This window comes from Ranitomeya imitator, chromosome 6, assembly GCF_032444005.1.
Source record: "Ranitomeya imitator isolate aRanImi1 chromosome 6, aRanImi1.pri, whole genome shotgun sequence".
Classification (NCBI taxonomy): Eukaryota; Metazoa; Chordata; class Amphibia; order Anura; family Dendrobatidae; genus Ranitomeya; species Ranitomeya imitator.
Genome location: NC_091287.1, coordinates 338,801,535 through 338,819,597, shown reverse-complemented (window position 1 = coordinate 338,819,597; position 18,063 = coordinate 338,801,535). Strand labels below are relative to the sequence as shown.

Here is an 18,063-nt window from a genome sequence, read left to right as displayed (position 1 = left end):
TCCACATGTGGAACGCAGCACGTGATTGAAACTTTACGGATTGGCTGTAATAGGGTACGTGTACCTCATTTCCCAACCAATGGGATAGCGGCTCAGGGCAGCTCGTACTCTGATTGGATGGTGCCGAGGCGCGCAGCTGTAGTGACTATAGGGAGGCTGCTGGCTCCGGACTGTGGCATGGAGCTGCCCGGTGCTGTGTGCTCCTCCGCGGGGGATGCGGCCCTCATAACGGACAGGGAGCGGAGATGTGCGGAGTTCTCCAGCGTTGTGGGCTGTGACCGGGCTGTGGCGCAGTGTTACCTGGCGGAGAATGACTGGGAGCTGGAAGTACGGCTGTAGTACCTGGCGGGAAGGAGGGGTCCTGTATGGTGACCTATGTACAGGCATATACCGCTGTGTGAGATGCCAGCAGCCGTCCAAAGCGCCGTCATTACGGACCGTGGACACGCATAGGGTGGAATGAAAGCGAATTTTAGTTTCGCAAACCTATGCCGTGGTGCAGTACAACCCAGAGTCTGCAGATATGCCCGCTGGGTGTTTAGAAATGATAGAAGCCCCCAGTGAATAACATTGTTAAATATCAAGGGATTAGAAAGTGCCCAAAGTCCTCCCCTTCCAGCATTTATTTGGAGCTGTTAAGTGACCAACAACCAGCGGTCCCACAATTCCCAATTAAGGCCTCTGTCATCAATTTTTTAAAATAGTGAATTGACCATGTGGGGTAAATCACATGATATTCTGATCGTTCGGACCCCACAATGCAAAGTGTTTTTTATTGTTTTGACTCTTATAACCTTACACGTTTACATTTTGTGAGGGATATTTAATGTACAGTATATGAAAATGTTCATAAATTGTTGGAGAGCGCGGGATCGGACATTGGCCGATGTGGATCTATTTTCTGCTGCGCGGCCTCCGTGAATAGGTCGTGTTCCGGCTGAGCGAGGGTAGATGTGCGGTGGGTCAGTCATACCCCTTTAGTAGGGAAAACGTATTGGGGGCGATTCATTAAGGCCGCAGTATAGATGAAGGGTTTGTGGAGTGCGATGCTCAGAATTCATTAAAGGCCCACACCCCATAATGAATCTGGCGCATTGTCTCAGTGTCGTGCAGCGCCAGGACTGAAGCAGCATTATGGCTTACTAATGTCTGGCGCTTTTGCTGAGTTTGATCTGTGGTTATGGCCACATCCTGTCCAGCTCTAATCATTTTGGCCAAGCTGCTTTAAAAAAGAAAAAAAAAAAGAAAAGCCTAAAAAAATTGTGCGACTTCTCAAAGCATTTTAGGCCCGTATTTTGCAAAAGAAACATTGATGAACTTCCCTCATTGTTTTCAGTGGAAACTACAACTTAAAGGGAATCTGAGCAGAGACCCTGATTCCAGCAATGTGTCACTCACTGGGCTGCTTGTTTTTTCCCCCTAGAATACCTGTTTTCTGCAGATCTAGCAGTGGTCAGAATGCTGAGCTGTGACTTACCCCACCCACTTTCCTGATTGGCAGTTTGCTGTGTACACAGGAAGCTGCCAATCAGTGTTGTGGGCGGGGTTATGCACAGATTGGCTGGACTATCTGGCACACTGCACCTAGTCCTGGAGTGATAATCTCCTGCTGATAAAACACTAACTGTATTGGAGCAACACCACGTTGCTGAGCAAGTGACACATCCCTGGAATCAGGGTCTCTGCCCTTGCATTATGCTGCTCTCAGATTAAATGGCAACAACCTACTGGCAGATTCCCTATAAGTTTTTCCAAAGCTGCACTGGCTGTCAACATTAAAACCTTATTAACAGATCTGTGTGTAGATTATGCCTCACAAGAAAGATGTAAAATATATCTGTCTTTATGTAGATGTTTTAGAATGTGTTTTTTAATTATAAATATTTATAATTTTTTTTTATTTAATTTTCAGAGAGCGATTAACTCTTACTTTGAACCGGGAGTCGAGAGTCCTCCAAAGGAAGAAGCTTCAACTAATTTGACAAGTCCACCTACATCCGAAACCATGCCTGTAACATCGTCAGACACGTGGTGAGATTAAAGGAGAGTTTGTTGATGTATTGTACATGAAGGTGTGAAGCTGATTGGACACCGTATGCTACCAAAGTTCTTAAGTGGCTGAAGAACCCGCCATCTACAAGGCTTCTAAGGGCACTTGGCTCTTGATTTCTCTTTGATATGTGTCCATGATTGCTGAGCACAACTAAGAACTGGCCATTAATTTACATTTTGTAGCTTGGCCTCATTCAGATGTCTGTGCTTCACATATGTGTTCTATCCATGTTTTTTACAGCAACAACACATAGCGATTATATTTTAGGGGGATGTTCACGTCTGGTTTTTTGCAGACCACTTAATCTACAAATTGTACTTACCCCGTATATACTCGAGTATAAGCCGACCCAAGTATAAGCCGACCCCCCCCTAATTTTGCCACAAAAAACTGGGAAAACTTATTGACTCGAGTATAAGCCTAGGGTGGAAAATGGAGCAGCTACCGGTTAATGTCAAAAATAAAAATAGATACCAATAAAAGTAAAATTAATTGAGACATCAGTAGGTTAAGTGTTTTTGAATATCCATATTGAATCAGGAGCCCCATATAATGCTCCATACAGTTCATTATTGCCCCATAGATGCTCCATATAAAGCTGTGCCCCATATACAATGCTCTGCCCCGTTCATTATTGCCCCATAGCTGTGCCATATAGTGCTCTGCACCGTTCATTATTGCCCCATAGCTGTGCCATATAGTGCTCTGCCCCGTTCATTATTGCCCCATAGCTGTGCCATATAGTGCTCTGCACCGTTCATTATTGCCCTATAGCTGTGCCATATAGTGCTCTGCACCGTTCATTATTGCCCCATAGCTGTGCCATATAGTGCTCTGCACCGTTCATTATTGCCCCATAGCTGTGCCATATAGTGCTCTGCACCGTTCATTATTGCCCCATAGCTGTGCCATATAGTGCTCTGCACCGTTCATTATTGCCCTATAGCTGTGCCATATAGTGCTCTGCCCCGTTCATTATTGCCCCATAGCTGTGCCATATAGTGCTCTGCACCGTTCATTATTGCCCCATAGCTGTGCCATATAGTGCTCTGCACCGTTCATTATTGCCCTATAGCTGTGCCATATAGTGCTCTGCACCGTTCATTATTGCCCCATAGCTGTGCCATATAGTGCTCTGCACCGTTCATTATTGCCCTATAGCTGTGCCATATAGTGCTCTGCACCGTTCATTATTGCTCCATAGCTGTGCCATATAGTGCTCTGCACCGTTCATTATTGCCCTATAGCTGTGCCATATAGTGCTCTGCACCGTTCATTATTGCCCCATAGCTGTGCCATATAGTGCTCTGCACCGTTCATTATTGCCCCATAGCTGTGCCATATAGTGCTCTGCACCTTTTATTATTGCCCCATTGATGTACCATAGAAATCTGTGCCATTGCTGCTGCAATAAAAAAAAAAAAAGCCATACTCGCCTCTCTTGCTTGCAGCTCCCGGCGTCTCTCCGCGCTGACTGATCAGGCAGAGGGCGGCGCGCACACTATATGCGTCATCGCGCCCTCTGACCTGAACAGTCGTGCGGAGAGACGCCGGGAAGATGGAGCGACGCCCGGCGTGTGGAACACGGACAGGTAAATATGAGATACTCACCTAGTCCCGGCGCTCCAGACGCTGCCCCTGCCTGTCACACTGTCTTCGGTGTCTTCCTCTATCAGCGGTCACCGTTACCGCTGATTAGAGAAATGAATATGCGGCTCCACCCCTATGGGAGTGGAGTCCATATTCATTTTTCTAATGAGCGGTCCCACGTGACCGCTGAAGAGGGGAAGAGCTGCAGCACCCGAAGACCGTGGGACGGCAGGGACAGCGCCAGGATCTCCGGGACTAGGTGAGCATGCCTCAGCGCCCTCTCCCCCCTCACCCGCCGATTCTGCCACCCACCGTGACTCGAGTATAAGCCGAGAAGGGCACTTTCAGCCCAAAAATTTGGGCTGAAAATCTCAGCTTATACTCGAGTATATACGGTATTTGTACATTTATACACCTATTAAACCAATGGATTTCAGGGAAAAATGGATGTCATCAGAGTGCTTTTTTTATTTATTTTTTACCCCTGTGTAGCAGTTAGAAGTTTGGCAATGTATCTTATTTCTATTTTTGCCTATGAGAAAACCAGATGCCGCAGTGATGGTAAAAACAAACGCACGCTAATCACTGACCAAAATCACTCTAACAATAAGCTTAATAAAACTTATAATCTATTATATGATAAAAAGCAAAAACAACAAATGCACATGCGGCCATAAAAGCAATATCCATTGTTTGGCTGAAAGTACAAGGGTGCACAATATCTTTATATCTTCTTTATGGGAATATGTACATTTTTAACACGTAAGGCTACTTTCACACTAGCGTCGGACTCGGCCTGTCACAGTGCGTCGGGCCGAGGTTCCGACGCTAGCAGTAAAACGGAGGCAGCGGATGCATTTTTCCTGCGCATCCGCTGCCCCATTGTAAGGTGGGGGCGGAGTTCCGGCCGCGCATGCACGGTCTGAAAAAGCGGTCCGTCGGCAGCAAAAAACGTTACATGTAACGTTTTTTGCTCCCGGCGGTCCGCCACAACACGGCGCAACCATCGCACGACGGTTGCAACGTGTGTCAATGCGTCGCTAATGTTAATCTATGGGGCAAAAACGCATCCGGCAAACAACTTTGCAGGATGCGTTTTTTCCCCTAAACGACGCATAGCGACGTATTGCAAAAACCGCCAGTGTGAAAGTAGCCTAATCTGGGAAGTGTGCAGTATATTTGAGCACACGATTCTGATTTATTGTTGGGATATCTTCTTACTGTTGACAATTCTACTTTTTGGATCTGTCTGAATTGTATGGTCTGTTGTTTGACTCTCTTTCCTCTCATTCACGATAGGGCCCAATAGGGCGTATTAGGGAGAGCCTACCTTGAGTGGGGGCACCACTGCGCAGGATATAGGGTGCCACCCTCCGCGGCAAGGTAGGGTACGGACAGTTTGCAATTAGGGATAATGTGCACCCTTATACTTTCAGCCAAACAATGGATATTGCTTTTACGGCCGTATGTGTGTTTGTTTTTGCTTTTTACCATATAGTATATTAAAAGTTTAAGTTTTGTTAAGCTTAATATTTATATAGTGGTTTTGGTCAGTGATTAATATTGAATTCTTTGGCACTTTACACCTTTGCGCAGTGAAATAAAACAAACACACGGACCAAAAATGGATGACAATCGGATCCAGTACACTAATGAAAAAGTCCTCTTTTTTTTTTTTCTCCTACATAATGCAATTCTGAATGAGACCTTATTCTTCTTTTACGTCCAGCGCTTCTCTTGTTAGAGTAGATGCTCAGAGCACCATTAATAGTGATGGTTGTGAATTTCTTATCTAGCATTGACTTGACAGAAGACGCACCAGTTATCATAAAGCAGGCACCTGTCGTAGAAGGTCCCAAAACTCTGAGCCAAGAAGACGAGAGCCACATTACTCTCCTTACCTGGAACATTGATGGAATTGACCAGTCCAACCTTCAAGAGAGAGCGCGAGGGGTGTGTTCTTATTTGGCCTTGTAAGTCTATTATGTCTGTATTTTTCTTCTGATCATCCCTAATTTAGAGTTTGGATAAATACTGTGAGTGGCAGAATGAGACCTTACGTAGTAGATTTTTTTTCCAAGCATGATGTAGGCAAATTTCCCTTCACTAAGGTTGGTGTACAGATGTCCTATGAGGCTGTTACGTTTGATCAGGAGACATGAGGCCAGTCCGGACATCATGACTCCTACTTGGACCGTGAATGTCAGATGTATGAATCCGGCCTATTGGTACTCCTCCAGCCTGAATATTTTAAGGATGCAATGTTAGGGTGACATTTTATTGCAGTGGACTCAACATGCAGGAAAATAAAAATAAACCTGAAAGCGAGGATCATTGTGTCCTCTACCTCCCTAGTTTTTGCACTAGACCTGACAATGTATATGATTTATTTGGAGGGTCCCTATATAGGGACTGTCATTCGAAGTGACCTATTGATTAAATTGGGAGATTTCAGTGTCTCCGTCTCACACCACCTCCTCCCTGTCTGTCGGTGCTCCCTAAGGCTCAGTTCTAGGACCCCTGCTCTTCTCCATCTACACCTTTGGCCTGGGACAGCTCATAGAATCCCACGGTATGCAGTATCATCTCTACTCCGATGACACACAGATCTACCTATCCAGACCTGACATCACCTCCTTACTGACTAAAATCCCACAATATCTGTCTATTTCATCTTTTCTACTCGCTTTCTAAAACTGAGCTTGGACAAAACAGAATTCATCATCTTTCCCCCATCTCACTCTACCCCTCCACCAGACCTATCCATCAATGTCAATGGCTGCTCACTTTCCCCAGTCCCGCATTCTCGGTGCCTCGGGGTGATCCTCGACTCTGCCCTCTCTTTCAAGCCACAAACGCTTGTGCATGCCCTTATCACCTCCTGCCTCGATTACTGCAACCTCCTACTCTCTGGCCTCCCCTCTAGCACTCTGGCACCACTGCAATCCATCCTATCCTCTGCTGCCCGACTAATCTACCTGTCTCCCTGCTATTCCCCAGCCTCTCCTCTCTGACAAGCCAGTGTACAGCTGCTAATGTCTATCATTGCTGAAAAGACCAGGGAGTAGGAGTCTAATATAAGGCCTAGTGGCCAGTGAAAATCAAAGATGTCCTTTTTTATTCTTTATTATAGTGATATGAAATCTTTTTTGTTTAAATTGATCGTTTTCTGATGACACATAATGGGGGTTAGTTTATCGGTAACTTGTTGTTACTATCTGTGCTATTGCAGGTACAGTCCTGACATCGTGTTCTTGCAAGAGGTTATTCCACCATATTACGAATATCTGAAGAAAAGAGCTGTCAGCTACAAAATCATTGTAGGTATGTAGCTATTCTAACAATTTGTACATGGCTGTATTTTAGTTTTTAGCTTCATTTATCTGGTGTCTGTAGAAGAGGTGGTTTTTTTTTTTTTGTTTTTTTTTTTCAAATTCCTTCTTTCGGTGCGGCATCATATTGTAAATACACCAGTCCTGTATGACATGCACAGTGCAATAGGGAGTGTAATTTTCATGGTATCTAAATCTCATACATTGTTATAGCTGAAATCAGGGAGTAACTGTATGTATAATGTTTGGCTTCTGCCTTATCTAGGCCTCAAACCGAACAATAAGGTCCTTATTAAAGGGACACAAGACACAAACTGCCCAAACATTAAATATCCCAGCAATTCCTCCATCAATTTTCTAATTTTCATTGTTATTGTTTTATCCCAAATTACATCTTAAACCAAGAAATGGAGGAATATGTAAAGAAATATTCTCCATTGTCTCCAGAGCTAAGCCATGCTCCCCATACTCCTTACTGTCCTAGATGCAGTGCCCAGTCTATGTAGTAGGTCAGAAACCTTACTCACCCTATGGTATAACTTTAGGCAGCCCCAAGTCAAAAACAGAACTGCCCAACAGATTAACCCCTTAATAACCAGGTCCATTTGATTAACAGTCAAGAAAGCTGTATGAGTTCTTATTTTTTTGCAGCACATGTTGTCTTATTATTATTCTCATCATGTTGGGGCAAATATCTGTTATTGATGAGCCTCTATTATTACTTTGTTTGCTTTTTTTTAAAGGGAGTAAAAAAACAGCTTTTTTTTTTTTTTCTTCTTCTTCTTCTTCTTCTTAGGGCTCATACACACAACCGACTTTACCGGACGAGTGCTATCTGTGGTTTTCATGGATAGGACTCGTCCCCATGTTATTCTATGGGGCTGTGCTCATGTCTGAGTTTTATTTTTTCTTGGTCTGAGGGCGTTTTTTCTGGGACATGTCCAATTTTGATCCAAGTGTCCAATCAGAATTGGCATTGCAAGTCTATGGCTCTGCAGAAAACGTTAGTCCGCACGCCGATGACATCTCAGTGCAGTCTGATGTTCATGGATTGACTTAATGGAGAAGGTGGAGAAACTTTTTTTTTTTTTTTTTTCTCTCCACCTTAAAAAATCATCCCACCAATTAAATCCAGATCAGCATAGTTTTCTATCCATGCAAAAATAAAAATTGTCTGCCTTCACTTACCTAGTTTACCATGTAGAAAGATTAATATTTGTTCTACGGGTTAGTATGACTCCAGTGATGATGAAACACCTTAATGCTTTTATTTATTTATTGTACTTTTGCACTATTAAAGCTTGTTTCATGAAAATAGAATTTATGTTGTTGCATCCTCAGGGCCATAACAATTTTTTCTCTCGGATGGCTACCTGAGCCCTTGTTTGTTACAGTATGATACGTTTTAATGGATACCATTTTAGTGTACATATTTATTAGGTACTAAAAAATTTTTTTCATAAAACCATTGCTTGATGGCTTGGATAATGTTGTGGAATACATAGCATTCCACAGCATTATAGCCTTTCAGACTTGACTGGAAGCAATTTTTAGTTCCCCAGCTACCGTCTTAACCCATCAGTGCCCTTTGTTCACAGTGGACGGCAGGCTGACAGGGGAAGCCTTCTTCCTCTGTCAAACACTTTGTGTTGCAGTCTGTATTTTGTGCGGCATTTAAATGGTTAAACTGTTGACATTGCTGGTAACTTCATGGTTTAACCCCTTAGCGACCGCCGATACGTCTTTTAACGGCGGCCGCTAAGGGTACTTAAGCCACAGCGCCGTTAATTAACGGCGCTGTGGAAAAAGTACATAGCGCCCCCCAGAGGCCGATTTTCTCCGGGGTCTCGGCTGCCGGGGGTAGCCGAGACCCCAGAGAACATGATTCGGGTTTTTTTTACCCACCCCGCTTTTGCAATCGCCGGTAATTAACCGTTTACCGGCGATCGCAAAAAAAAAAAAACGCATTAGTATTGTGTTTCTCTCCCCTCTAATGTGATCGGACATTAGAGGGGAGAGAAATGGGGTCCCCCGAGCCCCCCACGGCACCTTATGTACCAGAGAAGGTGCCCCCCCCGGTCCCCGACCCTCCTCCTTCATGTCCGGGCTCCAAAATGGCGGGCGCATGTGCAGATGCGCCCGCCAAAGCCTTACGTCCCTCGGTGTATTGGGGTCGGTTTTTACCGACCCCCTGGAGCGATCGCAATCCCGGGGGTTTTTACAGACCCCCGGGGTTGCGATCGCTGCAAATAGTTTGTAAAATAAAAAAAAAAAAAAATGCTTTGCATTTCTCTCCCCTCTGATGTGATCGCACATCAGAAGGGAGAGAAATAGAGCCCCCGAGTCCCCCACCATACCTCCTGCTGATGTGCCCCGGTCCCCAGCCCATGGTCCCCGGTCCTCAGCCCATGGTCCCCGGTCTTCAGCCCACGGCTCCTGGCCCCCCTTCTTCTTCTCTGCTGGAAGAAAATGGCGGGCGCATGCGCAGTGCGCCTGCCATGATCTGCCAGCAGAGACCCAGCAACCTATGAGAATTTTCTCATTGGCTGCTGGGTTTTGATTACTGTAATATGTCCAATTACAGTGATCAAAACCCCAAATGTTTGATAAACATGGCAGCACTTGGGCTGTACCTCTCTCTTCTCTCCTTGTAGTTGTTCTAGGAGAGAAGAGAGAGAGACTACAGTTCAAGTGCTGCCCTGTCAGTTACAAAAAACACTTTATTTATATCCGCCAGCATCCAATTTACCCACCCCCGTTCTCCGTAATCCCTGCATCATCAGCAGAGGATTATAAAAAGAAAAAAAAATTATAATTTTTTTCTCTAGTAACCCCCCACGACAGCACACCTGGAGGATGTTACCCCTTTCCTAATAGGGACAGGAAATGACAAGAGGTTAAATAACCCCTCCCTCATCCTCCCCCCAGTGTTCTTTCCTGTCCCTACTAGGGATGAAGAGGTCATCCCAGGTGCACTGTGCCGGCAGCGGTCACCGGGGGGAATACAGATAATCTGGCCGGGCAGCTGGGATCAGACTTACGTCCATTCCCTGTCGCTGCTCCCGTCTCCTCCGACTCGGGACTCTTCACCGCCGCCATTCCGCGCCTGCGGGTAAGGTCTGGGGCGTTCTTCGGCTGGAGGCCTCTCGGAGCTCTCCAGCCCTTCTCCTCCTCCGCACCGCGCGCGCGTGTGTGGGTACTTCCGGTCTGAAGCCGGCGGCCGGATATGACGTCAGACGCCGGCCGGCTTCTCTGAATCAGGAAGTTCCTCGTGCGTTCCAGCCAGGAACGCTAGGAGATAGCATGGAAGACGTCGGCGTTCTCCCCCCACGTACTTCCGGACACCGGAGGAGGAGGTCCTCATCCAGGAGGACAGGTGCTGCGTCCGGTCGCCTATATATTCAGGCCCTGGACAGGAAGACATCGCAGGTAGGACCACTGTGTGGTGAAGACTATAGAGATGTCTGCTTCCTCGCGCTCTGCACCTGCAGAACACAGCACCATCCCGGCCCCAGTGAGTAGTCTGGCCCTGGGTGTCCATTCCCTGATGTGGGTTGTAGTCTTATGATTCCTCTCCCCTTTCTTTTTAGGGGGACAAGGAACCCACATCAGGAAGCAAAACAAAAACTACCCGCAAATGCGCAGTTTGTATGAAGAAGCTGTCCTCTTCATACAAGAAATCATTGTGCAAAGAATGCACAGACAAAATTATCAGCGAGGAACGGCCATCCCTGATAGAGGAGATTAAAACCTTAATCCAGCAGGAGATTAAAACATCTCTGGCCACTCTTTCCCAGCCTACACCATCTCCTAGTGCCCCTCCTGAGGCTAAGAAAAGGAAACTTAATCCACAGGAGGAAGAGCAGGAGGACTCTCAGGGAGAGACGTCGGACGAACCCCCAGAGGAGGGTGAATTATCCCTGGACTCTGAAACTGTCCAGCAAGAGAGATACTACTTCTCTTCATCTGATATAGAAGAACTCCTTACGGCTGTAAGGAAAACTATGGAGGTTGAGGAAGAGAAGACGGCCCAGTCAGTGCAAGAAGAGATGTTTGGAGGACTTCGTTCTAGGAAGCGTCAGGTGTTTCCTATTCACCAAAACATCCGAGATTTAGTTCTGGACGAGTGGGAATCCCCAGAAAAGAAGCTGACTACTCCAGTGGAAATTAAAGACAGATTTCCTGTGGATGCCGAGACAGCGTCATGCTGGTCAGAAGTCCCAAAAGTGGACGTCCAGATTGCCAGAGTAGCCAAAAAGACCACGCTACCATTCGAGGATGCCTCCCAACTGAGAGACCCTCTGGAACGTAAGATGGACGGACTACTAAGGAAGTCGTGGGAAACGTCAGCATCTTTACTGAACATCAATTCAGTATCCACTTGTGTGGCTAGATCGATGCATCGCTGGCTGGGGCAGCTAGAGGAGCACTTGTCCTCAGGTACTCCGAGAGAAGATATTCTGGCCTCCTTGCCTATCTTCCAGAAAGCAACAGGCTTTTTAGCAGATGCCTCTGCAGAATCCGTGAGAGTGACGGCGAGATCATCCGCACTGTCAAACTCGGTAAGGCGTGCACTCTGGCTAAGATCCTGGTCTGGGGATATGACTTCCAAGATGAGGCTGTGTTCTATTCCTTTTAAAGGAAAGTATATGTTTGGACCAGCCTTGGATGACCTTTTGGAAAAGGCTTCAGACAAGAAAAAGACCTTACCAGAACCTAGAAACCCTAGGAAAAGACCCTTCCGCGCTCAGCAGGAGCATACTCCTCAATACAGAGGAAAGGGTAAAACAGGTCGCTGGAGCTATCCGAAAGGAGAGAAAGACAGGAATCTTTTTCTTTCACAACCCCAAAACCAGAGAAAGCAATGACGCCGTCATAGTGGGGGGTCGGATTTCGAACTTCCTCCCAGTCTGGCAAGAGATCGGTGTGGATCAGTGGACCTTAAGATTGGTCAAAGAGGGGATGAAAATAGAGTTTACATCATATCCCCAAAAAAGAATGAAAACAACAACGTTATCAACACCGAAGCTACAGTCCACCCTGATAACTGGGATAGAAGATCTCTTAATCAACAATGTGATCTCCACAGTCCCAAAAGACGAAAGAAACAAGGGCCATTATTCCAGCCTATTTCTGATAAGGAAACCAAACGGAACCCATCGGATGATAATCAATCTGAAACCGCTGAATCAATATGTAACCTACAGAAGATTCAGAATGGAGTCCGTCAGATCGACAGTACCCTTAATAGGGCAAGACTTCGTCATGGCAACCATCGACTTACAGGACGCATATTATCACGTCCCAGTCCATCCAACCTATCGGAAATTTCTAAGGTTTGCAGTTACCAGAGAAGTTATAGACCACTTCCAGTTCAATGTCCTCCCATTCGGACTATCATCAGCTCCAAGGATCTTTACAAAGGTCATGTCCGAGGTGATGGCGTACATCAGAAGTCGACGGATATGCATAATCCCATACCTCGACGACCTCTTGGTAGTGGCTCCCACGGTTCCAATTCTACAGGAACATCTTCAAACAACAGTCCAGATCCTGTCATCCCTGGGTTGGGTGATAAACCCCAAAAAATCGGATATGGTTCCGTCCACAACGAAGATCTTTTTAGGGGTCTTATTAGACTCCCACAGACAAACATCTTTCTTGCCCGAACAAAAACGGTCCCTGCTTACATCAAGGATAAGAACATTGCGGGACAAGAAGAGAGTATCTCTAAGATGGGCCATGTCGGTTCTAGGTACCATGACATCTTGCATCCAGATGGTGGCATGGGCTCAAGCCCACACCAGGATACTTCAGACTCATATTCTGTCAAGCTGGGACGGATCCCCAGGTTCTCTAGACAAAAAGATCCGGATACCACCGCATGTAAAGTCCTCATTAACATGGTGGCTACAAAAAGAGAACTTAATGAGAGGAGTTCCCTGGTTGCAGGTCCCAGCAGTGACCATAACAGTAGATGCCAGTGGAAAAGGTTGGGGAGCTACGGTAGACCAGCACATATTCCAGGGATTCTGGTCAGCCCAAATAGCACAACAATCCTCGAATTTCAAAGAACTAAAAGCAGTAGAAGAAGTTCTCAAAGCGGCGGTAACTCTTGTACAAAATTCCCACTTAAAAATATACTCAGACAACATTACAACAGTTGCCCACCTTCGCCACCAGGGAAGTACAAGACACGAAGATCTAAAAAGAATATCGGCAAGAATATTTTCGTGGGCCGAAGAACATGTTCTCTCCATATCCGCCCTACACATAAAAGGGGAGATAAACGTACAAGCCGACTTCCTGAGAAGAACAGAGGTCCATCCAGGAGAATGGAGCCTAAACCCAGAAGTCTTTCAGATACTAGTCAAAAGATGGAGACAGCCAGAAGTGGACTTGTTCGCGAACAGTCAGAACGCAAAGGTAGACCAGTTCTTCTCGCTAGATCCGATGAATCCGGGGTTAGCTGTGGACGCATTGGTCCAGCCATGGACATTCTCGCTAGCATACGCGTTCCCGCCATTGCCGATCCTACCAAAAGTCCTGCAGAAAATAAGGGCAGAAAAACTCAAGGTGATCCTAGTGGCTCCACTTTGGCCCAAAAGAGGTTGGTTTGGGGCCCTCATCAGTCTAAAGATAGATGGGCCAATAGCACTTCCACCGGTCAAAGACCTTCTCTACCAGGGGCCAATACTGCATCCAGATCCCGAGAGGCTACACCTAAATGCCTGGCTTCTGAATTCTCAATTCTGAGAACTAGAGGACTATCAAAGAGGGTAATTGAAACATTACAAAAAAGTCGCAAAACGGTAACTAATTCTATTTTCCAAAAGATCTGGAAGACGTTCATCACGTGGTGTGCTCCAGAGCAACCTAACCCAGATAAACCAAACCTAGCCAAGATCCTGGATTTTCTACAAGATGGGCTGGAGAAGGGTCTCAGACCCAGCACCCTCAAGGTACAAGTGGCAGCCTTGAGCTCTTATTTTGACCAGTCTTTAGCCAACCATAGATGGGTAAGAAGATTCATGACGGCGGCATCCCGCATATCTCCAAGACCCATAAATATAGTTCCGTCCTGGGACCTGAATATACAGGTCCTTCTCAAAAAATTAGCATATAGTGTTAAATTTCATTATTTACCATAATGTAATGATTACAATTAAACTTTCATATTATAGATTCATTATCCACCAACTGAAATTTGTCAGGTCTTTTATTGTTTTAATACTGATGATTTTGGCATACAACTCCTGATAACCCAAAAAACCTGTCTCAATAAATTAGCATATCAAGAAAAGGTTCTCTAAACGACCTATTACCCTAATCTTCTGAATCAACTAATTAACTCTAAACACATGCAAAAGATACCTGAGGCTTTTATAAACTCCCTGCCTGGTTCATTACTCAAAACCCCCATCATGGGTAAGACTAGCGACCTGACAGATGTCAAGAAGGCCATCATTGACACCCTCAAGCAAGAGGGTAAGACCCAGAAAGAAATTTCTCAACAAATAGGCTGTTCCCAGAGTGCTGTATCAAGGCACCTCAATGGTAAGTCTGTTGGAAGGAAACAATGTGGCAGAAAACGCTGTACAACGAGAAGAGGAGACCGGACCCTGAGGAAGATTGTGGAGAAGGACCGATTCCAGACCTTGGGGAACCTGAGGAAGCAGTGGACTGAGTCTGGTGTGGAAACATCCAGAGCCACCGTGCACAGGCGTGTGCAGGAAATGGGCTACAGGTGCCGCATTCCCCAGGTAAAGCCACTTTTGAACCATAAACAGCGGCAGAGGCGCCTGACCTGGGCTACAGAGAAGCAGCACTGGACTGTTGCTAAGTGGTCCCAAGTACTTTTTTCTGATGAAAGCAAATTTTGCATGTCATTCGGAAATCAAGGTGCCAGAGTCTGGAGGAAGACTGGGGAGAAGGAAATGCCAAAATGCCTGAAGTCCAGTGTCAAGTACCCACAGTCAGTGATGGTGTGGGGTGCCATGTCAGCTGCTCGTGTTGGTCCACTGTGTTTCATCAAGGGCAGGGTCAATGCAGCTAGCTATCAGGAGATTTTGGAGCACTTCATGCTTCCATCGGCTGAAATGCTTTATGGAGATGAAGATTTCATTTTTCAGCACGACCTGGCACCTGCTCACAGTGCCAAAACCACTGGTAAATGGTTTACTGACCATGGTATTACTGTGCTCAATTGGCCTGCCAACTCTCCTGACCTGAACCCCATAGAGAATCTGTGGGATATTGTGAAGAGAAAGTTGAGAGACGCAAGACCCAACACTCTGGATGAGCTTAAGGCCGCTATTGAAGCATCCTGGGCCTCCATAACATCTCAGCAGTGTCACAGGCTGATTGCCTCCATGCCACGCCGCATTGAAGCAGTCATTTCTGCAAAAGGATTCCCGACCAAGTATTGAGTGCATAACTGAACATTATTATTTGATGGTTTTTTTGTTTGTTATTAAAAAACACTTTTATTTGATTGGATGGGTGAAATATGCTAATTTATTGAGACAGGTTTTTTGGGTTATCAGGAGTTGTATGCCAAAATCATCAGTATTAAAACAATAAAAGACCTGACAAATTTCAGTTGGTGGATAATGAATCTATAATATATGAAAGTTTAATTGTAATCATTACATTATGGTAAATAATGAAATTTAACACTATATGCTAATTTTTTGAGAAGGACCTGTAGTCCTGAAAGGACTTACACTGCCACCATTTGAACCCCTATCTTCCATAACCATGGATAAACTCGCTTGGAAAACCACCTTCCTGGTAGCTATAACAACAGCCAGAAGAGTGGGTGAACTACAAGCCCTATCAATCAACGAGCCCTACATGAAGATTCTTCAGGACAGGCTTATCCTACGATTAGACCCATCCTTTCTCCCAAAGGTCGTCTCCGATTTCCACAAATCGCAGGACATAATTCTTCCATCATTCTATCAAGAACCAAAGAATGAGGAAGAGGAACATTTCCATACTTTGGATGTTCGAAGAATGGTACTCTATTATCTTCATGCATCAGAAAAGATTAGAAAAGATCAAAATCTGTTTATTCATCTTCTCGGCCAGAATAAAGGCCCCTTCACATTTAGCGACGCTGCAGCGATACCGACAACGATCCGGATCGCTGCAGCGTCGCTGTTTGGTCGCTGGAGAGCTGTCACACAGACCGCTCTCCAGCGACGCCGGTAACCAGGGTAAACATCGGGTAACTAAGCGCAGGGCCGCGCTTAGTAACCCGATGTTTACCCTGGTTACCATGCTAAAAGTAAAAAACAAACAGTACATACTTACCTACCGCTGTCTGTCCTCCAGCGCTGCGCTCTGCTTCTCTGCTCTCCTCCTGTACTGTCTGGGAGCCGGAAAGCAGAGCGGTGACGTCACCGCTCTGCTTTCCGGCTCACAGCCAGTACAGGAGGAGTGCAGAGCACAGCGCTGGAGGACAGACGGCTGTAGGTAAGTATGTACTGTTTGTTTTTTTTTACTTTTAGGATGGTAACCAGGGTAAACATCGGGTTACTAAGCGCGGCCCTGCGCTTAGTTACCCGATGTTTACCCTGGTTACCAGTGAAGACATCGCTGGATCGGTGTCACACACGCCGATCCAGCGATGTCTCCAGGGAGTCCAGCGACGAAATAAAGTTCTGGACTTTATTCAGCGACCAACGACAGCACAGCAGGGGCCTGATCGTTGGTCGCTGTCACACAGAACGATTTCATTAACGATATCGTTGCTACGTCACAAATAGCAACGATATCGTTAACAATATCGTTATGTGTGAAGGTACCTTAAGGGGAAGAAGACTTCCAGATCCACAATTGCAAATTGGATCAAAAGAGCAATCCTGGAGGCTTATCAAATTCAAGGCCTTCCACCACCAGGAAAGCTTACAGCCCATTCTACTAGAGCAACAGCTGTCTCCTGGGCCGAGAAAGCCAGTGCTTCCATCGAGCAAATATGCAGAGCGGCTACGTGGTCCTCGGTCCATACGTTCTCCAAACATTACAGGCTTGACCTGATGTCAAAAGAAGACTTAGCCTTCGGAGAAAAAGTCCTTAGTGCTGTAGTCCCTCCCTAAAAATTACTCTTGGGTACTGCTCCAGGTGTGCTGTCGTGGGGGGTTACTAGAGAAAATAGAATTATTCTTCCGTTAATTCGGTTTCTAGTAACCCACCACGACAGCAGGAGTAATCCCTCCCTTTGCTTATTATACGTTCTGAAAAGAATAAATATAATTTGAAGCATTCATTCTCCTGTGGTCCTTTATAATAACACTGAGGGGAGGATGAGGGAGGGGTTATTTAACCTCTTGTCATTTCCTGAATTTTTTAGGGTTAGGGGAGGAATTAGATAAAATGGCCCACAGAACTTTTAGCGCGGAGCAAGCTTACAGCCTGCTTTGCTCCGGCAGCGAAACAGATTCTGCCCCTGAAGCTGAGCAGCTTTCAGACAGTGATGACGACTCTTCCTCCACGGGATCCCCCAGCTCGGTGGTAGCGGAGTCGGTCGTCACTGCTGAAGCTTCAGAGGCAGGACCAAGTACCGCAGTTAACCCCAGAACGCCCCCCCCCCCCCCCCCCCCCCCCGGCTGTGGTATAATAACACCTCATTTTCCCCTCAAATTCCCCCTTTTTCTGCAGTCCCTGGAATAAAAGTAGATGTCGCCAATTTTACCCCTATTGATTTTTTTTGAAATTTTCATTAGCCCCGAAGTCCTGCAATTAATCGTCCACCAAACAAACCTATATGCCCGGCAATATATTTCCCAAAAACCCACTGCCTTTCATTCCCGTTCCTGGATCCCCACAAATGTCCCCGAAATTAAAAAAAATTCTTAGGCCTCACCCTGAATATGGGTATAGTAAAAAAAACCACTCTCCGCTCTTACTGGGCAACAAAAGCTGTCCACTGCACCCCTGTATTTGCAGCCATCATGTCCCGAGCCCGTTACGAAGCCCTGATGAGATTCCTCCACTTCAGTGACAATTCCCAAGCTCTCCCAAGAACTGACCCCAACTACGATCGGCTAAATAAATTAAGACCCCTAATTTCCCTCCTAAAAA

The 18,063-nt window shown here is 45.9% G+C and overlaps 1 protein-coding gene across 1 annotated transcript in view; it reads left to right on the top strand.

Annotated features, from left to right (window-relative positions):
* Positions 1 to 128: 128 nt before the first annotated feature.
* The window catches only part of TDP2 (tyrosyl-DNA phosphodiesterase 2), a 36,825-nt gene continuing 18,890 nt past the window's right edge, over positions 129 to 18,063 (top strand). The window contains exons 1-4 of the mRNA XM_069730883.1: positions 129 to 327; positions 1,913 to 2,031; positions 5,440 to 5,616; positions 6,876 to 6,967. Of these exons, the coding sequence (XP_069586984.1) occupies positions 178 to 327; positions 1,913 to 2,031; positions 5,440 to 5,616; positions 6,876 to 6,967 (538 nt within the window). The 5' untranslated portion in view covers positions 129 to 177. The remainder of the gene's footprint in view (positions 328 to 1,912; positions 2,032 to 5,439; positions 5,617 to 6,875; positions 6,968 to 18,063) is intronic.